At 40.7% G+C, this 25,119-nt stretch overlaps 2 protein-coding genes across 4 annotated transcripts; one reads left to right on the top strand and one right to left on the bottom strand.

Moving 5' to 3' along the window:
• The first annotated feature begins 1,982 nt into the window (after window positions 1-1,982).
• Window positions 1,983-4,429, top strand: TSTD3 (thiosulfate sulfurtransferase like domain containing 3). Its single transcript, XM_041478026.1, has 3 exons — window positions 1,983-2,391; window positions 2,586-2,745; window positions 4,104-4,429. Exons 1-3 carry the CDS (start codon window positions 1,983-1,985, stop codon window positions 4,165-4,167), a joined length of 633 nt encoding a protein of 210 aa, XP_041333960.1. The 3' UTR covers window positions 4,168-4,429.
• Window positions 4,430-5,926: 1,497 nt separating this feature from the next.
• CCNC (cyclin C) lies at window positions 5,927-23,344 on the bottom strand. 3 transcript variants are annotated; one of them, XM_041478051.1, is made up of 12 exons: window positions 23,213-23,344; window positions 22,206-22,312; window positions 18,639-18,723; window positions 18,324-18,393; window positions 16,805-16,856; window positions 14,188-14,243; window positions 12,901-12,936; window positions 11,395-11,486; window positions 10,616-10,683; window positions 10,249-10,328; window positions 8,374-8,492; window positions 5,927-7,705 (listed from the first exon to the last, which is right to left on the bottom strand). In XM_041478051.1, the coding sequence occupies exons 1-12, from the start codon at window positions 23,242-23,244 to the stop codon at window positions 7,651-7,653; spliced, it is 852 nt and encodes a 283-aa protein (XP_041333985.1). In that variant the 5' UTR covers window positions 23,245-23,344; the 3' UTR covers window positions 5,927-7,650. The 3 variants fall into 3 exon arrangements, with proteins under 3 accessions (XP_041333985.1, XP_041333986.1, XP_041333987.1); XM_041478052.1 differs by lacking the exon at window positions 23,213-23,344 and adding an exon at window positions 22,644-23,196; XM_041478053.1 differs by lacking the exon at window positions 18,639-18,723 and having other exon boundaries at window positions 23,213-23,230.
• Window positions 23,345-25,119: the final 1,775 nt, after the last annotated feature.

Here is a 25,119-nt window from a genome sequence, read left to right on the forward strand (position 1 = left end):
CGGGCGCGGCAGCGGCAGGAAGCGGCGAAGGAAGCTCCGCTCCGCTCCGCCCCCGGCCTCACCGCGCCGCTCCCCGCCCCAGCCGCAGCCCGGCCGGCTCCGCACGAGTGGCAGCGGCGTTGGTGCTGGTTCCCGGGTGGGAAGGGCAGTGGGGAAGCGGGGCCGCCCGGGAGCGCACCGGGGCCCACTGAGAGGCAACAGGTAGCGACAGGTCTGGCTGCGGGGCACCCTGGAAACTCAGGGCAAGCGCTGGGGTGACCTTCACTTCTGAATTTTGCTGAAAGAGCTGGAGATGCTGCGCTGGGTTTGTGCCCGTGGGCAGCGCGCAGGGCTGTGGAAAGCCGTGCCCAGAGGTTATGCAGCAGGGTCTGGAAGGAGAACAGCATCAAATGTGTATATCTCCACCGAGGACGGAGTAAAGGATGAGAGTAAAGGATGTCCAGCACTCGAGGAAGGAGCTACTGGAAACTGGGTTGGGTGCCGCTGGGTTTGAGTGTGGGAGGTTGTACAGAACTGGAAAGTCAGGTGAAGAAGAGGTGAAATGGAGAGAGTCCCAAGAGGGGAAATTAAGGAAGCTGCTGAAGAGGAGTTGACTGAGTGCAGCCACGAAGACAAAAGGAGAATTGGATGTGCTGCTTCCCACCTTTTCACCAAGCTGCAGGAGTTTGCTAAGCTCTATCTGTTCTGACCTCAAATTCTCAGAGTCTTTCACAAACTGGCTAGTGAATGTTTCCTATTTCAGCAAGCAAGCTAGTGTGTTCTCTCTTTTTGTGCATGGTATGATCCAGGGTCAAATCAAAACCATGAAAATGCTTATTCCTGTGAATGTGCATTTCATATGACAAGTGTTCTGGTGCTTCACATTGAACGCTTTATGGTCCTTATGGTGATACATGCAATAAGTGCAGATTAACTGTGGCCATTATTTTACTACAGATAAAATATACAGTAAATTATCCTTCAGAAGATAATTTCTAGAAGCAGTGTATTCTATCCTTACCTTGTGGGAAATGGAAAATGCATTAAACCTCAATTTGTATATAGATATACTGCTTCATACAGACAATTTGCAAATGCCTGTCAAGGAGGCCATATGGAGAGGCTGGCAGAAGGGCAGCTAGTGAACCAGTTATATGTGCCAAGTTCAATTTGTCACACTTTACAGTACCAAGAAATATTTTGTTCTCGTTTTGAGAAGGAAAACTCTAATTTAAGTAAAAATTTAACAACCTACTCCTCAAAGCACATTTTTTATGAGAAGATCCAGCATGCCTGCTTTTAAAGACTAGAATTGCTGGTATCTAACATATCTACAAAGGTATGCAATAAATACGGAATACTGATTTAAAGTATGTGGAACAGAGGGACCCTCATTTCTCCACTCACATACGTCTTGGCTTGTGGCTAGAAGACTGGCAGCTTCAAAACTAAAACTAGGGTTTCAGTTCAAAACCAAAACATTCAAAACTGAAACCAGGGATCATTGACTTATAGAGGGGACATACAAAGTTTGAGTCCAACTCCTGACTGTGCACAGTACAGCCACAAGAATTATACACCATGTGCCTCAGAGTATTGTCCAAACACTTCTTGAAGTCTGGTGGGTCTGGAGCCATGACCACTTCCTTAAGGAGGCTGTTTCAGTGCCTGACCACCCTCTGGGTGAAGGTTTTCCTAATATCTAACCTAACCTGTGGTGCAGTTTCATGCCATTTCCTCGCATCCACTCACTGGTCACCAGAAATGAGATTGGATTCTGGACCACATCTCCTGTGGCTGTAAGGGGACAGTGACAGTGGTGAAAGCGGTGCAGGCCAGTGCTAAAATCACCCTTTCTCCTCGACACTTACACTCAGAGGCTGGGATTTTTAAAATTTTATTTGGTATCAAAATTCCTCATCTCTGTTTCATCTCCCAGCCTTTGGTACTTTCAGGCGTCTCCACAGTTTGTGCTGGCTGGTAGAATTTACCCTGCCCAGGCAATGCAGGATAAATGCTGGCTGTACCGAAGCCGGAGGCGGTGTCTGTGTAACCGGGCAGGTGCCAGGGGCGGGAAGGCGGTGTCTCCTCCCCGCCTGCGGGGGCGGACGGCGGGGCTGGGCTGGGCCGGGCCGGGCCGGGCCTGGCTGTGCGGCCGCCACGGGAGCCGGGATGGGGCCCGGGCGCTGGTGGCGGGCGGCGCTGCCCGCCCCGAGCGGTCCCGCGGCCGGGCTGACCGGCTGTGCCTCCCGCCAGGCCCCGCCTGCCGCAGCCTCTGCGCCGCCGCGGCGCCCGAGCTCTCCTACCAGCAGCTCAAAGACTTGAAGAAGGCCAACGTCCTTCACATCGACGTGCGGGAGAGGTGGGAGATCGACAGGTTTGGAAAAATCCCCGAGTCCATCAACATACCGCGTAAGTTGTGAACGCCGCTGTTTGCAGGCGTCGGGTGTTCCGTGTTCCTCCTGGCTGGAGCAAAGAGGAACGCTGCTAAAAAGCTGCTGGCATGTAATGAGGCTGAACTTTTCCTCCAGAGGAGTTAGAAGTCTTGCAATGTAAACCTGTCTTGGATGGAGAATAAACAATAGCTTGTTTTCTGTATTTCCCAGTGGGTGAATTAATGGAAGCTCTGCAAATGGACCCAACGGAGTTCAAGGAGCAGTATAATCAAAAAATGCCATCCAAGTCAGACCCTGTGGTTTTCTCCTGTTTGGCAGGAACAAGAAGTAAACAAGCACTTGGTTTTGCCACGTCCTTGGGTTTCAGCAGGTACGACTTTGTGTGTAAGGATGGGATGAATGCTGCTTCTCCCCATGAAGCAGAAGACATACTCGCCTGTGTACAAGGGTAAAAATTTACATGTGGAATATGAACAAAACAATTGGTATTTGAGTTAGACATCTCTTGTCTCCACTGAACCGGGAAGGATGCCATTGGGTGTTGCAGCAAAGTGAGATGTACCACCTTCTGAAATGACCCTTTAGCAGCTCTGCACATGTGCCACTGGTGACACAAACTGCTGCAAGACCACGCTACCACTGAAGGGTCCTTCTGCCTCTTAGGGCTCTCTTGCTGAGATGTTTCTTCCTTAAAGAGCTCCATAAGCACTAGTCCTGAGATTTAGGAAGATTGTAAAGGTGGAGAACTGCTTGCCTTGGTAGTAATACAGTCTTAAATAGTTTAAGAAACCACACCCTTTGCTGAATTGCAGTTCTACCTTTACAGCTCACTGTTGACAAAGGATGCCTTCACTTCCTTTGGATTATTTGCCAGGAGTAAAGCAGTGAAGGCAATAGCTGACAAAACAATGAGATGATAGAGTGAAAGTGAAATGCAGCATTTGGTTTGCAGAATTGTTAAACCTATCTTTAGAAGGTGCCTCACTGTCTTGAAGACTGCAGATAAAATTTAAGACATTGGTTATTTTCTCATGTTTTCACTGAACTGCAATTCAAGAACTGGAACATTGATTATTTCTAGTCAAAAGTATGGAAGCATGTTCTTGTTTCAGAGTGAAAAATATTCTCCATTACCTGTTTTTCATGATGCCCAGTTGAAGGAGTCAATATTGTTTTGCATAGTGGCTTTTTGTTTTACAGAGTTTAGTTTTGCACAGGTTGATGTCAGACCTGTAGAGCATGTAGGTTTGCAAGGAAGTAAAGATCAGTGTGCAGAGTTTATTTGGTGACAACTGAAGTATTAGACATAATAAATAGATGTGTATATCTCCCACTGCTGTGAGTCTCTTCTCACTCTTTTAAAAAAAACCTGACAGCTGTTTCATTGATCCAGTTACTATTTCTTGCTTGATGTTTGAACTCCAACATTGTAATTTGGAAGAAAAGAGTTACAGAACTCACTGCATGGAAGCAGATAGTATTAGAGTAAAAAGAATGTCTATCTGGCTCATTGGAAGCTAGGTACAAATGTGTGTGGTTGCAGAGAATTTCTGTGTTTTCTCTTTATTTTAATCTGTTTTTTGTAGGGTTTTTTTTGTTTGTTTGTTTGTTTGTGGGGTTTTGGGTGTTTATTTTTTGCTTTGGTTTCGGGGTTTTTTTTGCTGTGTCCTATTTAAGCGACAGTGTTAAAGACTCTTCTTGAGAAAGGTATCTTCTGCATATTTTCAGAGTTCAGCAGTATGCTGGTGGCTTTGACGACTGGGTAAAACATGAACCTCCAGAAAAGAAATGAAGATGACAGCCCCACCTGCATGGACGTTCACCTTCAAACAGCCATGCATATCAACTGCCTAGTTTAAATTACACCCAAAGACTATGACACAAACAGAGAACATTAAATTTGCTCAACTTTCAACCTTTACTTTGGGTTACGGTTTTGGTGAATGCATGTGAAGAGAACCTAAGTGCAGATTATGTTTACTTTTTTTGTATGATGTAGTTTATGACTGTTTAAACTAATCATGATAGGCCAAATAAAATTATTATTTCTCAAATACCTGTATGGGGTAGTTGGTTTAGAATAGTCAAACTGCAGATATTCTAGTGTCAAGGGAACAACAGAACCCTACTGCTGGCTCTGTTGTGCCAGGCCTCACCAGGACTAACAATGCCTTTTGAAGATCATTAAGGTCAGAATGTATAGAGGATTTCATGATTTAGTTAAATGTATAATTCGTCATGCTTAGCTGTATTGATCAAGCCACCAAACTTCAGCATACAAACAAACAAAGCAAGGCACTCTAATCAACTAAGTCAGTACTTAGTCATGAGCAGGCAACGCTTCCTTTTGTAGCTAAATTAACGTTTCTTGGGAACACCTAAAACTACATAACCACAAAAAATAAGCAAGTTATTCTATGTTACACCAAGATCTATCTAGCCCGTTATTTTCTGTTTGGCAGCAATTTGTAATAAACATCTGAGGAAGAGCATAAAACAGGATTAGTAGTGGTACAATCTCCAGATTACTCTCATTTACAACTCAGAGTGTTTCAGGCTTTGCATGTCTTACTATATTTGGGTATTTGTAAATTTTTCAGAAACAGCAGTGGTGAGAAGTCTTTCCTTTTGTTGCTTCCCAACTTTCCATATATTCATCAGCTGCTCTGGCTCCTTCTGTCAGAAGTGAGCAGTTGTCACCTATCAGTCTTCACACCAACTGTGATTCTTCTAGACCTACTGTCTTTTTCAACTGAGAAGATATGGGTTGGTTTTTTAGAATGGGAAAATTACCTCTTTTTTATTTTCCTTTTTTATTAATCGTGGCAGGGTTTTGCAAGATTTTTGCTCATACTATTTGTAGCTTACCAAATTAGACGATCCTTCCTAATTTGCCTTCCAAATGATGGGGTTTAAGTTAAATAACTTGTCTGATCCAGTTTGGTTCCTTTGGGATTTTTCTTTAAGTCTTTTTGTCATATATGGCTTGTGTTTGCTTTGACACTTCAGTTACCTGTTGCTATATAATCTGTGAAGAGTTTCAGCTACCTCTCTTTCAAGGAGATGCCACATTTTTATGCACCTCTCCTTTGACGTGAAGCACAAGAAAGGTGATTTTTTTTTTCTGCACGCTTAGTAACAAGACTGTTGAATTCACATTATGGTCCATTTCCCGTTGTTTAAAACTACATATTTTTAAAACTGTTTTCACTGAATCCAGCTCTTTTGACTGCACTTTATTGCCTTTCACTGTTACTGGAATCAAAGCTGGTAAAATTAGCCTCATCTTCCCAGTAGAGAAATGCCTTAAGAAACTTCTAGGTACCATCAAGAAGTGCCTGACATTTTAGCTCCAAGATTTAGGTCCCATTGTGCTTTAAGGTGTGAAGTCAAGTCTGTAAAGACTCTTCAGCAGCAAGACAAAATTTAATCTAGCCAGAATTCTTAATTTCCCAATCCAAAACATGAACTTTCCTGGCAGAAAGTATATGTGAGAAGACTGATGCTTACCTAAAGAGCAGTTCCTGTTTAATTACTCCACACAACACAGGTCAAGTTGCTTTGATTTATTTCTATTCCCCAAGTCCACAATACAAATCGCACATTTTAGACTTCAAGAAATGAAAGCAAAATAGCCAAATTCCACTTCATCAATCAAGTGTCTATAAAAGGTATGGATCAAATGGCAACCAAGTAGCAAAGACCAAAATGCATATTTTTTCCACCTCACCAAAGTGTCTGGGGCTGGTTCACATAATGGTTTATGGAAATAACCTGAACAGAAATAAATGCTAGTAGCCTACAACACTTCAGTTATATTTCACTGAAATGACCAGCCAATTACAAAGACAGGTATTTGCAAAAACAGGTGGGGTTTTTTAAGGGGACAGTTTTTTGAACCAAGACACATCACAGAGCACACATTTTCAATCTCCCTCCAGGATTTCAGAGCAGTGAAATGTGTTGTTTCAGGAAAACAAAATAAAACCAAACCAAACCAAAAAAAAAAAAAAACAAACAAACAAAAAAAAAAAACCCAAAACAAAACAATGTTACTGAACTTTATCATTCAACTTTTATACTTGAGCAAGTTGGCATCATCATTCCAAATAAAGTTGTACAGAAATTAGTTAGAAACAAAGTTATCTAAAAAAATCAAGTAATCAATTAAGGCCAATTCCTGTCTTCAGTGGGATATCTGCCTGAGTAAGGAACGCAGGATATGGCCTTCTGTTTAAAGAAATCTCATTTTCTCCAGCACAAAGGTAACCAAGGAATCCCATTTCAATTATTCTAGAGTTGCTCCTAACATCCCAATTAAAATTAGCCAGTATGAAGCTCACCAAACACTTGATCCTCTTAAATAAACTCTCTAATGAACCACACAAATTCACACTAACAGTGAAGGCAGACTAACAGTGTATATCTTCTCTACAAAAAAATCCACCATAAAAAATAGCAATAATATCCAGATTTGTACTTGATTGTGAAATATTCCGATTGTACCATACAGTAAATTTATTTGAAAAAAAAAGAATCCTAGTATGTTGGGTTGTCTTAATTTCTAACACTTGAAATGTTTCAGAAAACTGCAGAATCACTATACATATTGCACTTCTCTGGCAAGCTGGGCTACTGTATCGTGGCAAAAACAACCAAGTAGATCTACTGAGGAATATAGCTTTCTTAAACCCAAAAACAGAAACTGACTTTCTTTCCTGCAGTTTTCATTAAAACTGTAACAATATTCTTTACAAGCTTTTCTAGGCATTTGTTTCTGAAGGACTGTGTGTTACTTGTTGCAGAATCTATATTTATTTTTTTTAAATCAACAAAACTGAAGGTAATGGATAGATTCAACACAGAGTGCTGTGCGCTATCTTCCTTCAGTCACAAACAAAATGAAAACAACACAAGTCATTAATACAGTTACACTTAGGCCTCGGGTTACTGTCGCTCTAAAAATAGCTCACTTCAACACAAATAAAACCAATAATGAACTATTTGTTTTGAGTGAAAAACGTTAATCTTTTGCAGCTTGGTTTAAAGTTTGATTCCTTACACTGAAAAATCTTAGCACATTTGTTCCAGCGTCAGAGAAAATGATGTAGTTTTAGAGAAAAAGCTTTCAAGATGCTTGACACAAACAAGCTATTTATTCTTCGAGTTCTTTGTCAAAGATGTTACTAAAACCTTCTGTCCATTTCATGAACACAGGAAATATCCCAGGATGTCTTGAGTCAAAGTGGTCCATAAAGAAATTCTTTGGAATGCCTTAAGATTGGCTATAGCTAGAGTTCTGGCTACCATTTGGACCCTGTTCTCCTTCACTGTTGAAGAAAACAAAAACATGTCTCTTCAATAAGAAGCATCATATTACATTTTTATCCTTTTTTTTAAATTAAAAAATAAAGTATTTTGAAAGTAATAAAAATTTTTGAAAAGAAAATATTTCAACATACACATAAATAGGTCAAAATATTCTGCTCAGTTTCATAAAAAAACCCAAAGGTTCTTCTCAGCATGCATAAATAACCTCACCATATTTATGCGAATAATAAATTCAATATATGCCCATGAAGCTGCCTGCTGAATCTTGCTGAATCTACTTCTGAAGTCAACACTGCGAAGTTCACATTACATAAGCATGTGCACAGGAATTTGCATGTGCAGGTTCCCAGCAGTGGTATTTAATCACAGTAATTAAATACGACATCAAGCAGGCCCAGTTCCATTGAACCTGGCCCAGCCATGGAGCCTCACACTGGGGTTCCTTAGAGTTGCTGAGCTGTATTGATCACATTCTAATCACATTAACACTCTCCGTAAGATAATGAATGTTATGCTTCCCACTAGCTGCTGAACAATCAGGCTGGTTTTGTATCAGAAACATCTGCACTGTAAAAACATACACTGTACCTTGAATTAAACATTTACACATTCTTAAGATCACAGTCTAGTTTTTCCATAGGAAAGGTGCAATAAGAAAGTACCGTACCTGTTTGGAGGTGGTTTTGGTTTAGGCATTTTACTAAGAATAGTAGCCATCTCTTTTCTCTCATCAAAGTTCTTCCACTGCTCATACAGCTTCAGAATAACCCTGATTATTTCTAAAATCTATATTAGAAAGAAAAGAGATCCTAAGGTTAGACATGACAGTGATTTCACCTTTGTCATACATAGCCTGTTTCAGTGTGCAATTAACTAAATGGGCCCCAAACTGAAACTAAGCAACACAATTTTCATATTATAACCAGAGCTGCCTCACACTTACTCTGGCCCCAAAAAAGCATTTAATTAGTTTTTTGATTAATTGTGAATCGAAGCCTGAACAGAATACTTTCAACTGCATTTACTGCTTCTCTTCCCCTGCAAACTAAATACCTATTTATTTACTTATTTATTTGCTACTACTGTCACAGTTTATAAAGTTGTGGCAGTAGTAGCTCCTGGGAAAACACAGACTTGGGCAGCATGACTGCAGCTACATGACCATGCATTATCAATACCATAATCAATGATTATCAATGTTCTATACATATCAGGGGAACAGTGTGGGAAAACAAAAGCCCAAAACCACAAAACATTCATCTGAACTCTTTCCTTCCAAGAAAGAGCCAAGGAATTTTTCAATACTTCTTACATTCCTATATACATATAATAAGAATTGTTGACACTTCATATTCTGCTTCTGGAAGTGTAAGCATTCCATACCAGTTTGGACTTTCTATCTTTCCTTTGAATTTCTAGTGCAATATTTTGTCCTTGAAAAGAAAAATCACAGTTGGTGCTTCACTATGTCCCTGGATCACTGACACAAGAACCAATACAAGTAAACATTCAAAGATACTCAGTTATCAAGCTTATGGTAATTTTATCTATTATACATGTTGGTTCTCCTTTGCTGTCAGTGTGTTATCACCCTGCCTTTGAATGTATGACAGCATAATTCACAGAGCTCTCCACGCAGCATAGCATCCACATTGTGTTTACACTTCAAGACAAATCCTGGAATACAAACACAATGCCGTAACATCAGTGGGATAAAGGGCAATACCAAGGGCACAGAGGGAAACGGTACCTCTCAATTATAACAGGCTAGTTAATTCCAGACACTCTGTTTCAAAAAAACACTGAAAAAAAAAGTGCTAAGTGAAACAGTGTGATAAGGAATATGAGTACTACTTCAATTTGCTTGCTGGAGCTAAATAAAGCTTAAAGAAGCCAACCTAAAAAGTAAAAGAAACTAGTGGGGATGAAGAACATTGTTAGTATAAGGACAACTGACCCTGAAACCTAATAAATTAATGAAGGGGATTATTTGACATAGAATTTGCATTAGCAGGGAACTCAACTGAATGATCTTGGTGTCTCCCTGCTTAGCACTGATTGAAGTCATGGTGCTGGGCATCCTGAAAATCTCAAAAATGTTCTACACTGTGCTACACTCTGCACATGTTCAGGGAGAAAATGAGAATGGTGTGCTGGCATGATGCTGAAAAGTGAATCAGAAAATCACATGCACTTGAACTTAAAAGTCAAACTCGTACTGACAATCTTGCGTGAAGAAAAACGCTGGGAATTATTTTTCTGGCAAACAATGTAAAAGATATTGTTTTTTATTTCTGTCTGGAAAATAGCAATACCAGCAATGCTCTTCTGTTATACAATGGTTTTGTCTTGACTTTCAGAGCAGGGTGATAACCAAATAACCTGACATTGTCTCCCTTCCAAAGAGATCTGCCTAACTGCAACATAATCAAACAAGAGCAGTGAATTTTAAGTTCAAATCAGTATTGCAGATGTGTAAGACAACCATGACTACCATTTCTGGTCAGTCCATAACAAGTGGTGGGAATAAAACACAGAGTACCTTTTCCATATCAACAGACAGCTCAGCAAACCATTGCCTTGCATCCTTCTGCTGGACAACACAGGCCACATGTAGGCAAGCTGCAAAGATCAGGTGACATGGATATTGAACACATGGATATATAACACTCCCAATACAGTTAGAAATATTTGATTTTTTATAAACCCTATACAGTTCAACAAAGAAAACTCAGGATTAATTATCTGACTTTTCTTTTAGGCTTTTTAAGTTGCAAGGCTATAATGTCAGTGCTGTTTGAGACACAACCTGAAGCACCTTATGAGGGCACTCTGAGGAATGTTTGTGATGGGACAGTGCAGAGATTACATCCAGATAAACATGACAGGAGACATTACCGGTTACTTACCTAGAGCTATCATGAAAGGAGGGTACAGCAGACAAAGATCAGTTCTATATGTGTCATTCACTATCCTCCTGTGCAAAAAAGAACTTGTAAGTATCTTCCTATTCATCTTTAGACCATATTCCTTTAAAAACTGCTGTTGGTTTACAAATATTTTGTCAGTTTTCCAGATGGTCAAAGCAATGAGGCTGCAGGGCAAAATATCAAGGAAAGAGATCTTTTCCCTTGTAAAAATCTCTTAAAGCCTTTTTTTCCCTTGTAGTCACAGCAGAAGTTTATTTGGAATCATTCTTTTAGTACTCAAATGTCTTTCTGCAGTGGATGTGTATGTATACCATCAAGTAATTATCTGTTTCACAAATAAGTAAAGGCTATCATAAAAGTAGTAGTTCTACTGTCTTTCTGTATTTGAAACAGTTGAAGAATAAGAGTTCTGCTATAACAGCTAAAAAACCCTATATATTTGCTTTTACCTCCTATGATAATGTTGACAGAAAGAAATTTCCTCTACTCAGTCACCATTCAATAATGTTGAAACTGTGCCATTAGAGCTAGTCTAAAAAATAAAAATTAGACCACTGCAAAGTAAAATCATTACAGGGCTAAAGCCAGAATAAGCTAAGTCAGGGACATATACCCGCATAGGTTAAATAGGACACCCTTTCTATTCAAAGATGGCTAAACCTGCTTGGTTCAGCAATAGCTTAACCACCTTTGAAGCATAACTGTTAAACACTTGCTTTCTTGATGAAAGGAGGAACTATTTCCATTGTCTTCATTACCATGCGAGAGGTAGCAGCATGTCTTCTTGGCCCATATCTTGCACATATTGGAGCAAAGGTCTGTAAGGATGATATACTATCAAACAGCAGTCCTAGGAAAAATGTCATCAGGACAGAAGTTAGATTTCAATGCAGAGCACGTTGTCAGTTCGTATAAAAACATTTTGTTTACAAGTCAATTACTGATTTTTTTTTTAAGTAGCATTCTAACACCTAGCCCTGCTCTAATGAGGGCAGTGCTCTCTCTAGAATACCATTATACAGCACAGTTGCCAATCTGTCAGAGTCCTTCCCCTCAGAGACATAGAAAGTCACATCTGCAGCACACTGAAACCTCATTTGCTTACAAACCCATAATTCCCACTTGGAAATACAAAATGCTGCCAGAAAACAGTCTGCTGCTAAATACCATACATGGAGAGCATGCCAAAATAATTGATGCTGGTTTGGAAAGAAAGATAAGAAAAATTCCACTGCTCTCAAATCCCCTCATTTCAGGTCCAGGTAAACAAGGAGGAATAATCCTCTTGCTAAAAGCAGCCAAATGTGTGGGTACTACAGGGAAAAGCCACATTAAGTTACATGTGCTGAACACTTACGTGAAACACCATTACTGCACACACTATATATTGCATAGCATACTGGAAAAATAAGTGAATCCCCAAAATGTAAACTTCTTGTAAATGCAACTGCTTGTGCTAAAACTCCTGTATACAAAAATCAAGAGTTACTGCCATGAATAGCAGAGGTATCAAGGACTAAATCTAAACAGGAATCTAAAAACTGTATTAAAATTACTTGTAGGTACAAACAAAAGCTTTGATCTGATCTCTGTGTTCAGTTCCCAAAATATATTCTCTCATCTGCTGTCTAACTCACTAAACTGCTCCCTGGTTTCTCACTCCTTTTCTCTGCACTTGAGCAGAACTGCTCTGGTACAGTAGTACTAGAGTTCAGTGCTTAACCCATTCAAGTCCAAGCCACATGCAGAAATTAGGCACTACTTTATCCAAGTCCTGTAAGAAGCCTGGGTTGCCTCCTTTCAGCTACCTGAGCAAACACAGCAATGGGATAGCTACTCTTACAAAAATCAAGTATGGCTCCTTTCTTTGAAAGGATCTGGAAGAAAATGTCCCACTGTGCTCCTTTCATCCAACAGCCTAATTGTTACAGCACCATCTCAGAAAAGGGGAGGTCTGAATTCGGTTTCTTCCTCACAGGATTTAAACCCACATCTCACTTCCTAGAAGATTACTCTAATTATTAGGTTGTTATAGACCAGCTTGAATGGGATAGTACCCACACCTTCTGTTAGAATATAAATGTGTACCCCCAGATTCTTCCAAGCAAGAAAAGAGGGCATAGAAAGAATACAACTCTTCATGGTCATAACTGGCCATTGCATCCAGGGAAAAAGGACACTGACATCCCACTCTCTGCATCAGGACTTAGATACAGTTACCTCTCACAAAAACAAAAGCAGTTCCACCAAAAAACCCAACCTACCATTAATTCTAAGAGATAGAATTCACATTCTAGTATCTGTAAAGAAGCAAAATCACAGTTAATAAGCAGTACGTTTCAGGTAGCAGAAAGAATTAACCGACACATAGTTTAACATCACACATGCACAGGAATTCTCAACAACTATTTCCAACAGTCCTAAATGCGTTTTATCTGAAACTACAAAAACAAACAGAACTATTATTGGCTATTGCCTTATCACTATTATAACTCAACTCCAGTCATAATAACAAACAAGTTAAATATTTTGCATCAAGTTTGCTGTGAAAGACTGCTTCATTGGCAGCACTTGCCTGATTTTTTTCAACACCTGGTAGCAGCAAATTGTTACCAGTGCATAAAAACTTCACAGCAATAGAGAAGTTCTTTTGTAGAATTAGAGCATCTTCATCAGCTCACTAACTTGTCAAATAGCCTTTCAAAACATTTTCAGATTTAATTTTCCTATGAAATTTTCTGTGCAATTGCAGCAATTAAACCAGCTCTCGCTGTCAATACAGAAGGTGATGTATTGGTGACATGAAGGAAAAGACTGGACTACTTTGGCTATACGAAAGCAGTACATCAAAATGTATTTCCATTTGCCTTTATCTATAACAGAGCAGTGCAGTTTTATTGTAAGATCTTGGGTATTTTATATTCTCATGTATCATTTGGCTTTCTAGATTGGGTGAAAAGCAAACCAACAAAAAAGTGGTATTTGTTACAGCCAATCTAAAACTATTTAGATGTTTAGCTTTCAAAATTCTACATCACAGGTAAAAATTTGTTTTAAGAAAAACTACAGAACTTCTCAGTATTGTGACTAGAATACCTTGAAAAACACTGGTAATTTAAAGTACTAATTAAAAACTATTTTTTCAAGAGCGATTAAATTTTACAGGCAAAAATAAAACTGCTTTCTGTAAGCCAACTGCTCATGTGTGCAAGCTTGGAAGCATTCCAGGTGTAAAGGCCATTTACTTTCCCTGGAGCAATGTATTTGTAACCAAGAATATTCAAAAAAACCTAAATCTCTTTTCTCATCCTGCTATAGAAAAACTACCATTTCAGTCACCCCATCACATCATTTGTCTTTCCTGTCAACAATTTAAGGAAAGGAGGTTACATAAGATTTTTATTATTTCTAAAAGTAACTTTCCCAATATTCTATGCAAACCTTATAATGAACAAACCTGACATATGAGTATGAAAATATTTCTTAGTATTTAAGAGTTTCCTGCTAAATTAATTTATTTGATCAAGTTGTATTTCAAATAGCATACTTACATGGTTCATCCTATAAGGAAACTCCTTTGGAAAGGCATATGAAAACCTAGTTTTCACTACAGTAAACAGAAAAAAGTATGTTAAAAATAATGTAATTAATACTTTTACGTCTTTCTATTCATTCACCTGTATACAGCCCTTCAAATCTATGTGGCAACACAACTTTCAGTTTGTGGCTTTCGGTACAAAAGGTTTGTATTTCAAAGAGAAGAGGTAAGTTACAAGATTTAAGATCCTGAAAAGGAACGAGAAACACACCTGAAACCCAGATTTGCACAGATACTCAGCCAGACATTTGATTGCTGCTTTGGACACTATTAAGTCTTCTGGTTAACCACCAACTAACTCAGGGACAGCTAACTTCCCACAAGTCATCATTCACAGAGCTCTCCAGCTACTGATGTTCAGAATCTCAGTACGAACACTAAATCCAAATGGAATTTTTACGTGGGATTTTTTACATACGTTTGATCCTTCAACATGCAAGATTTTAAAGGAACTAATGAAGTCTTAGAAAAGCAAGCCCAAGGGCACGGTAAGGGAGCTCAGCCAGACTTCTTGCAGGTCCATAATGTAATGATTATCTCCAATTGAGATATTTAATTAATCTTTGTGTATTTTACAAGGAGAATGAGTACAGTTAGTGCACTGGTAAGAAGCATGCTAATAGGCAAAACCAGAGAGATTTCCTGTTAGAATGCTGGAAAAGAAAAACAAAAGCACTTGAAGATGTGGATTTGACATTTGTACACATAAAACATTTAAAAAGCTATTTTAACTCCTTGTCGTCCAAGGAAAACAAGTAACATTTAACATCCTGGAAGTTGACAATATTCCTTATATTAATGACACACAGTATATTATTAAATGATACTATTGATATTACTCCCAGAAAATCAGTATGACATTCAGTTCAAAGAAAAGACAGCATGAGTCCTCTGGACCAAAGAATTCACCATTTAGACCTAGGGTGAACTTTGCTAGAAAATTTGTTGTAGGACATCAAGACTGGGCTACTGGTTGGAAATTTTAATTACTTCAAGAAAGAGAAGAATTAATAAAAGAGTTTCTCAAGATGCATGCAAACTGAAGATGTACATGGTAAAAAAAATACCAATTTGAGAAAGAAGACAAGGAGAAAAATGCATTTTTCCCGCAAAGCAAGCTGCAGACACAACCACTGCACGGAGCTGTCGTTTTAGTGAGATGTGTTAACGGAAGAAAAACCTTTTGAAGAGGCTGCTGAAAACCAGGCTAAGGTCATCTTCCTTACAAAGAAGCAAGTGTTATTAACTTCATAATAACTTAACTTTTGAGCTAAAAGCAAGCAAACCTCTTAAACCAGCCGCTATTACTTTAGTCAGTTAGCTTGTTTTCACTTTTACTTGTCTTGACTTTGGTATTAAGAACTCCCAAAAACTGCTGTGTGCTACTGAAGCAATTGTGGTAAAGGAAGACTAGGCAGAATAAAAGAATAATCGCTTGGAGAAAGCCTGTTGCCTGCCCCCACTTCCATGGAATGCACAGTACTTATCAGGGCTGACAGGACTTCTAGGTCTGAAGGAAGAGCTGTGGGGAAAATCTTCTATAGGGTCCTGAGACTGGAATTTTGAGAAACAGCAGAGCTAAGAACTAGATGTCCAAGTAAAGTCAGCTGTCACATATTTACCAAAATCCATCTAACCATCTCACTTATGCATCAAGACTTCCACACAATGATGCTTCTGATGTAAAAATAGCAACTCTCAGTGCTAAATCCAGTACTGGTCTTGGTCATGCTGGCACCAAAGATGTGTTTCAGTTCCTGGTGGCAGAACTGTCACACGGCCAGTGCCATGGACTGATACACACTCTGCATCTGGAGGCTGCAGATGCAGCCAGTCACCTGTCCCCTCAACAGCTACAAGGGATTTTGAAAGCGCTGACCTACATTTGGAAGAGCACAGCCAGGAATTGCCCACTGAGAGCAGCTGGACCTTCTGGGTCAGATAACTGCATTCAGCTAAGGAAGACATCACTTCAAGAGTTTGATGGATGACATGTAAGTTACATAAACTGGGAAATACAAAGGCAAGTGGGAAAGATAGAGAATTAAGTAACTACAGTGTAATTTTATTGAATTTATTGTGAACAATTGGTCATAAAATGTATTTTTAGAAATAAATACCAAAGACTAATTTTATGATGGGGTAAAAAGGATTTAAAAAAAATCTGAAGGTATACAGTCTACCAAAAATTCTTAAAATAGGTACTTTCACAGAGCCATACCCCTTACTAAACAGACAAAGCTGGAAATTTCTAATTCTATCTTTGAGTAGTTCAGAATTCAATTTACTACTTGAGGTTGTTTATAAATTTCAATAGTTTTATTTTATGACTTCGTTTTTACTTATGCCTGGCATAAGTTCCAACCATAATCAACCAAAACTAATACAGAAAGGACCCTTCTGTCTGTGTATTTGGAAACAGAATCTATTTGTTCTAAATGGTTTTAACTGGCTCTTATAAGTCCTCCACGATTTGATAAAAAGCTACCTTTAAATAAAAGGCAAAGAAACCAACTGACCTCCCTACAGAGATACTTAACTAGAGTGTAATGAAAATTACTGATACTTACATACAGAAGTAGCAGCAGAAATCAATCTTGTATTTGAAACAACACCAAATTCCTGAAGAAAAAGAATGGTAAATGAGGTGAACCACCTGAAACACCATACACTCACACTGTTATCAAATTAAAATAATGGCTTCTTACTAAACTGGGCTTCTTTTTGCAGTATTGTAGAATTTGTTTTTTTCCCCCGCCCCTTTTTTTTCCCTTAAGGTAAACAGGGCTAAACTCTTTACCTAAGAGTTATTTCATTGATTAGTTTATTGGTCGTTTATGAGGAACAGTAAAGATTTACGAAAGGTACAAAAGCACCAAAAGCTCAGCTGGCTAACATTCTTTTTATAAAATAGAGAAGAGAGCTTCAAGGAGGTTATTTTTTTCCTTATCCCATTTGGAAAGAAAACTGTCTTTAGAAACCTGGCATTAACTACTCTTTTTAGTTTTGTTTTTGTAAAGTCTTAGCTCCTGTGCTGAGACAGTCAGCAATCTGAAAATTTTCTGTATAGAGTGTTCTTTCAGAGAAGCCCATAGCTGAATCAATAGCGCTGCCCTCTAAAGCTGCAGAAGCTTTAGGAAGGCTACACAGGAAGGAAGGCTACACAGATTTCTAATTTAAGGTACATCTATGTATATAAACTGTATGTCTGTGCCTGTTTAAAGGTTCATTCAACAGGTTGATTAAAAATCACTCTCTCCAACACTCTCTCTTTTCCTTGATGTCTTCCCAACACTGAAGAGTGTCACAGTACTTGTACAGACAACAGTAACACATGTCGCCACTAGTTTAGTAGGACTGTTTCTACCATCCATTAAGTATTTGAGCTCCTTCTGTAAAACTCCTTAGTGCTGACATAAAGTAATGTGGCCAATTTGACTTTTTTCCATTACACAGACACTTCTCAAACAGCTGTAAACTTGCTGCATTACAGAGAACTAACAGCAGCACCCAGCTGATGCTAACTCTTGGCCACATTCAAAGGGGAGTACCAATGGTGGAGGCATGGAGCCTCTCACCACGACCCCTAATGGGTCAGGTCCTTATGATAATTTCCCAAGGACAGAGCATGAGCTACAACATACTTTTAATCCAAGTAATGAAAGTGTGGTAAACTCTGAGGATCCCTTGCTATATGAAATAGAACAAGATAATTAGGAAAAAAATTCCAATTATGTTTTAAAGTTTGAGTAAACATAAATAAGGAGAAACACACCAGAAAGGAGACACTGCTTAAGATATATACAATTTAAGATACAGTGTATGTAAATATTTAAACACTGTGTGACAGTGAAACAGCCATTTAAAATATTTTTTCCAATTTTCAGAGGCACTTCAGGGTTAGTAATTCAGACAAATTTTGAAGGCCTTCTCTGTCTCCTTTTCTTAAATGCTACAGAAATCTATGCAAAAAAGAGAAGGTTTCAACCCCCAAAGCATGAAGAAAGACAAAAAATTTGAAAGTCCTAAACGTTTTCTTTCTTTCATACATCACATAATGTTACATTAAAAAATTGTAATACTTCATACCTCTACTTTGGATGCCAAAAACACACACGTAGGAGCCATTAATACTGGATCTATACTTTTTAGGGAATATCTGAAATGTTACAACAAAATTATAATATGTTGTTTCATACATAAAGAACGATTAATCTATTAAGAGCACCACACTTCCTTTTGAAAAAGCAAAGCTTAAGTTAACTTTATTAAAGCATAAAAGCTTTACACCATCCAGAAAACAAAAGTGGCACTGTTTTTAATACAGAACTCCATTTTTAAAGGGCTACCAAAATGTGCCTAGCAAATGTTTTATTCTTGTACCATCATAGTAAACAGTCCTACCTGGCATAGAATCTCTTGAAGTAGACTGTAGCAGTGGCAATAACTTGTTGTCTTAATTTAAGATGTTCACCTAAAGCCTGGATAACTTAAAAAAAAATGAACAAAAGCTTGAGTTGAGTTTTTTTAAACAATTTGACACCAAATAGCAAAGGGTCTCAAAACACAGCTAGTGCTGGGGATTCTAAGGAGCAGCACCACAGTCTTCTCCCTCTGTTGCTCTAGAGAGACAACATGCTGCTGTAAACCTACGGACCTGCAGGTGAAGAACCGCTGCCTCCTGAAGCTTGGGGACACCTTCAAAAAGGAAAAGGAACTTTGACTTCATTGTGTACAACGTGAGTATGACCTTTAAGATGACAACACAAATCTCAGAAGGGTAAAGCTCAGGTATTCCATTTTAGAGTAAAACAAATTCAGACACAGGAAATATAAATCCTCAGCTCTTCAGTGCCGCACAAAATGGATGGTATTTTTTTCAAACATGTAAAACTGCCAACATAAACATGGTCATTAAATTTGGCTGAGGCAGCAGGTGTTAAAAAAATGACATATTTAGTCTAGGGAGAGGGGGTGGGAGACCAGAGGATGCAGTCAGCTGCTCCATCACGGTGGTCCTCTGCCAGTTGGCCAAGAAACAACCCTGGTGTCATCTGTGCAGGTAGCTCTTGTTTGGCCTCCCAGGCAAAGGAAAGGTGCCAAGCAAATTAGATGCATCAAGCTGGGATTAAGAGCAGGGGTTGGATGTAAAGAATGGCACAGTGAAACATAAGGTTGTTACTTGTTATTTTTCCCATACTTCTGCGCCGCCATTATTCTGAGAACGGCTCGGCTCATGTGAAGACTCCCTCTTCTTTTTTTCCTCCCTCATGAGAAATGTCAAAAATAATATTTTATAATACCTTTAAGTAGATATTTAAAATATGTATAGCAAGACCAAGACAGAGACCATAGGTGGGAACAGCAAACAATTCTGTTGTCAGTCACCACTAAATGCTTACTCTCTACTTAAACACTCAAGTAGAGAGAGTTTTTTGCCCATGCTCCTATCATGTATCCCCTGCAAACAGCCAGGGTACACATTTGTCACCCAGTGGCAAGGCCCAAAGCAACACTAAATCCCTGCCTGTGTTATATCATTCTTTTTCTAGAGAAGAATACCAAATTGGGACTAGTTTGACAGTGACAGTAGGACAAGCAATACTTCCGAAAAGGGTGTTAAACCCAGTATGCAATGTCTGTGCAAATATTAAACATTTGATCAGCATATCTTGGGAGGTCGGAAAGAATTTTTGCCTTTAATTTGACCATGGGGCTAAAAAGCTGTCCTACTACTAGGGCATCAGAAAAACTCAAGTATTAGGCTAAACAGAATTCTCCAAATATGTCTCATGCTCCCATGGGATTTTCAGGAATGGTTAGGCCATCTGCTGTCAGAGGAAAAATCAAGTGTGGTTTAGAAGAAAAAAATGGACAAGAGCCTAGAGAGACTTAATGAAATGGAAGCCTGTATATGCTGGGAAAAAGTCCAATGCTTGTAATTATTTTAATATTTGAAAAGAAACTATAAGATAATTTATTCTTGTATGTTTAGAAAGTAAGCAGTTTCAGTAGTTTGGGGTTTTTTAATAAAGGTTGTTTTAAACTTGAGTATTTTGAGTAGCCTCTAACACAAACATTACTGCTTCTGCCCAAAACCAAAAAGGGAAAACGACTGATACACCTCTCAATCAAAACCAGCTAAACTTGGTGATCCAAACAGAGAAACCAACATCAGTTGATTTTTTCACACTACTTTAGAAGATGATCTTTTTCCTTCTCTTCATAGCTGCAGGGAGCCATACAATCAGTTAGTGATCTACTGCACTTGTTTTCCAATGAGAAAGCAGCAGGAAATTGCCCCTCTCCATGCAGATTTTAATTGCTTTAGGGAACAACCATCTCCTGGGCTGACACACACTGAATGTGACATGCTGGGGCCGAGCCTCATCTGCTCTCAGGTGGTGCAGATGGGATACAAGGGGGACCCAAAGCAGGGTCTCTACTCAGAGCCAGGCGAGGATACAACACATCAAGGGTCTGAACACAGCGAGCTCTGCCTGAGCACAGAGCAGCCTTGACTGTCCTGCCCTCTTTGCTAGAGAGGGGCAGAAAGCCCAGCACCATTTACTCCTGCAGAGTAGGCTGTGTTTGTATAGGCACAGGGGAGATCCTGGCAGAGCTGCTCTCCAGCTGCCCCCAGTCACTCACCCACCTTCAGGAGAGGCATAGAGTGCCAAGGAAAAGGACCCTGGAAACCACAAACCATAACTAACAAACGAACTTGTTTACTTTGTAAAGCTTTGTTTACTCAAGCAAAACAATGAAGTGAAACACTTAAAAAGCTTATTTCACAGTTCAAATTAATACTAGTGAAAATTAGCATAGAAATACAGTTTTAGAAACATCTGTAACCCTGCTTTTGTCTCTTTTTGTATTATGAAGTTATGACATTTGGTTTTAACCTCAAGGAACTTCAAGAACAGATCAAATGGGTAAATCATTGCTAGCTTGATTTCCTGATGCCCTATAAGCAATAACACAGAGGTATCCATAGTGATCATGTTTATGGCATATGCAATTGTTACAAAAATAACTGAGCTAAGAGAGAAGCAACGGTATCTTTCACAGATACCATTCCAGCACTGACATAAAATCTTCCAGTGGCTCTGGGAAAGTCACTTCACTTCTCTGTCACAAGTCTGGCCAGACAGCTGAAAAAAATAAGCATTCTGTACTTTAAAGGACTGCTGCAATAAATATATAAAGAGCTGCTTGGAAACAAGTTACTAGTTAGCAATACCCTTTGCATAAGGAGATTTTTTAAAATATTGAACAATTGCACAGCGAAAATTTTAAGTGCCTTTGCAATCTGATATACTCAGGTGTGGCCATTCATAGGATAGCTAAATGCTTTGCAACACCAAGTAAATCTTAGACAACTTCACACACAAGTCCCAAATTCTTTGGGAGAACAGGCTGCCTGCCAACAGCTCTCAGAAACTTGTTGACAATTTGAGAGCCACCTGGTACTGGGAAATCAGTCAGAAGACAAAACACGGGCTGTGTGGCAGAGAATCTAAATGAACACAAATAACAAGTTTTCAAACTCTGCTGTTTAACAGGATGGCACAGATCACCTAAAATACTTACCCCACCCAAAGAACCCCCCAAAAGCCCAGGCTGAGTACTAATGCTTGACTTTGGGCCTTTAATACACTAGCTTAGAAGTCCTGCTTGCTTCTCCTCCTCTTATATTTTGATAAGAACTTCTTGAAAATAAGAAAATTTAACTGTTTTGTCCTATTACAGGTCAAAATGTTATATATGCAGCCAATTAGCCTGCAAGGTCTTCTAGAATTGTGTTAGTACAACAGATTATTTCTATTCCACATCTTTGTTAAAATAGGCTGTGAAAGTATATGTAATAAAACAATGAAAACATTACATTCTCTAAGCAATTCAAACTTCCATTTAGATATGGCACACATTGCACAGATTTTATGGCAGAAATTTAAAAAAAAACTTTACCATTAGTAAAAAATATCTGTAGCTTCCAATATTCTTCTTCAGTCAGAAATTTCAAGTCTTTCTGGCGTTCTTTCAACAGATCTTGTTTATCCAAAATCCATTGTAAGCTAGAGGAATGGAAAATAATTTCAGCAACTCTTTATCAACATTATACTGTACAAACATACTGTGAATTAAGGCTCGGGGATAAAGATCTTGTGGCCTCTAACAAAGCCACAAACAATCTTCTCAAGCAACTCTTCTTCAGGGTTTTCAAAAGTTAGACAGCTGAAAACAAAGCACCAAAAAACCAAAAACCAAACAACAAAACATGGACTACCAGGGGCTGAGGTTAGCCTCTACCAGTAGCAAACTGAGCTGGCTGTACAGATCTGAGACCCTGACAGTCACTAACAAGGTTTTATGTTGCAGCCATTTCGTTACGGGCACCATTCAAACCTTGACCACGCGCTCAGCACGTTTCAGGGCAGAATCACAGAATCAATCAGGTTGGAAAAGACCTCTGAGATCCAGTCCAACCCATGACCGAACACCACCCTGTCAACTACACCACGGCACAGAGTGCCACGTCCAATCTTTCCTTAAACACCTCCAGGGACGGTGACTCCACCGCCTTCCTGGGCAGCCCGTTCCAGTATCAATCACACTTCCTAATGTCCAGGCCAGGCCGAGGCCCGGCTGCCCCACCGCTGGGGACAAGCGTGTCAGGGACCCAAGCTCCCGCACTCCGCCGCTGGAGCCCGGGGTGGCGCGGGCACCCACAGCGGGACACGACCCCTGTCCCGGAGCGCTTCCCAAGCGGCGGCTGAGCGGGGCCGGCTCGGGCTGCTCCTGAAGCCCAGCCCGGCTCCCGCCAGGGTCCCGCGGCGAGCAGGCCCCGCCGCCCGCCCGGCGCTCCCGGGCCTCCCTTCAGCGCCGTGCCCGCCGCCCGGCCCGGCAATGAATGGGCAGAGCGCGGCGGCGGCCCGCAGCACCCGTGCCCCGCGCCCCGCGGCCGCGGCACCCACTAGTGAGAGCTCTGCCAGAAGTTCCCGGCCATGGGAAGGAGCGGAGCGGGGAGGAGGCGCCCGGGCCCGCGATGCCCCGGCCCCGCCGCCACAGCGCCGCCGCCCCCGCGCCGGCAGCAGGAAGGAGGAGGCGGCCGCCGCCGCCGCCGGCCGGCAACACGCGGCACTGGGAACCGTTCCCCCGCGCGCGGGTTCCGCTCGCCTCGGCGGCCCCCGCAGCCCCCTGGCTGGCACAGGGACACGGACCGGGATGGGCCCGGGGGCAGGCACCTTCCGAACCAGCCGGTCCAGCCCCCGCCATGTGCACGGACACCTCCCGCTGGGCCAGGTTGCTTAGCGCACCGTCCAACACGGCCTTGAACGCTGACAGGGATCGGGCAGCCACAGCTGCTCTGGGCAACCTGTTCAGTGCCTCACCACCTTCACATGGAAAGAATTTCATCCCTATTTCCAGTCCAAACCTGCCCTCTGTCAGTGCAAAACTGGCTGCTTCTCCCATTAAGGTCCCTGCTGGAAGCAGCCAGGAAGATCCAGAGCTTACTTGTCTTGTGCTGTCTCCACCCACGTAAATTTCCCTTTAACTTATTTGTTCCCAAGCTTTCATGGCTCAGCTTGCTCCGTGCTGGAATTTTCCTCACCAGAGAGAGCCTCTAGAGGTATTTACTTAATAATTCTAGGTTTAAACTACAAACAGGAAGTACATGGGCCTGCTTTCTTTCCATGCTCTTTCCTGTGGTGGCTCTCAGCTTCTTAGTGGGATCTGAGATGTATCAACACACATATTGAGATGTATCAATATCATACACTTGAAAACTTGGGAATGGGTAAGTTAAAGGGAAATTTAGGTTCTTTTTAGGAACTATGAAGCCGAGAGGGAAGATGCCCAGAGGGTAAAATGGTGTCATGGTTTAGAAATTATATTCTCAAATGTCATGTTCACACTGAAACTACTCCAGACCTCACATGACTTGCACACTTCCCCGTCCCCTTTTCTCCTTGTCCGTGGGTAGCTGGAGAGCTGAACTGGAGGCACAAAAGGTAAAGATCATGGACTGAGAGAAGAACAATTTACTGGAAAGAAGAACAAGATAAGAAATTAACAGTAACAGCAACAACACTAATGACAGAGCAAACAAGAAAACAAAAGTTGTCGCTCACCCTGTGGAAACCACCATCAATGCCCAACCACTCCCTCTGCAGTGCTATCCCAGCCTGCAAGCCAGCCTTTTTCCTGCCCTGTCCCTGGAAAATACGAGGTGACATAGAATAACCTCTAGGTCCTGGCCCTGGCCCTCATGGCTACAGCAGAAATTAAGCCTGTCCTGGCTGGAACCAGGACAGATGGAGCTAGTGGTGTTTCTAAATGCCTTTGCTGGCAGAATGAGACACTGTTCTGACATGCCAGAGAGACTCTAGGTTTCAGTCCCTGTTTATACATAGGAATGTGGAGGAGGGAGGTAGAGAAAAAATATTTTGAAAACCCTTTACCTTTCCCTTCTCAGTGCAAGGAGACACAATGGAAACCACAAGCTGGGTTTGTGGGGAGTCTGTGGGGGCTCTCTGGCTGGACACCTTTCTCCAAAAAATATCCAGACTTTGCAGGGTATGGGAAAAGGAATTTACTCTGCTGTGTCAATGTCACAAAGAGTTGAACCAAATTGCCAGCAAATGCCCTGGATCACAGCCACCCACAACCACAACCACGTCACACACAGCATAGCACAGCACCAAGGAATCAGCAGACAGAGAGAGAGAGACAGAGGCTGCTGTGTAACAGAGAAGCTTGTCATCGCCTCACTGAACATACTAGAGCAACCAAAATAGCAGCAAACCTCATGCTTCTGGTTATCACATCAAGTGAGCATCTCTTTTTTTCACCATCTTTCTCTGCCTGACTCCTGCCTTTC

Source organism: Pyrgilauda ruficollis, unplaced genomic scaffold (genome assembly GCF_017590135.1).
Source record: "Pyrgilauda ruficollis isolate IOZ18807 unplaced genomic scaffold, ASM1759013v1 scaffold43, whole genome shotgun sequence".
NCBI lineage: Eukaryota > Metazoa > Chordata > Aves > Passeriformes > Passeridae > Pyrgilauda > Pyrgilauda ruficollis.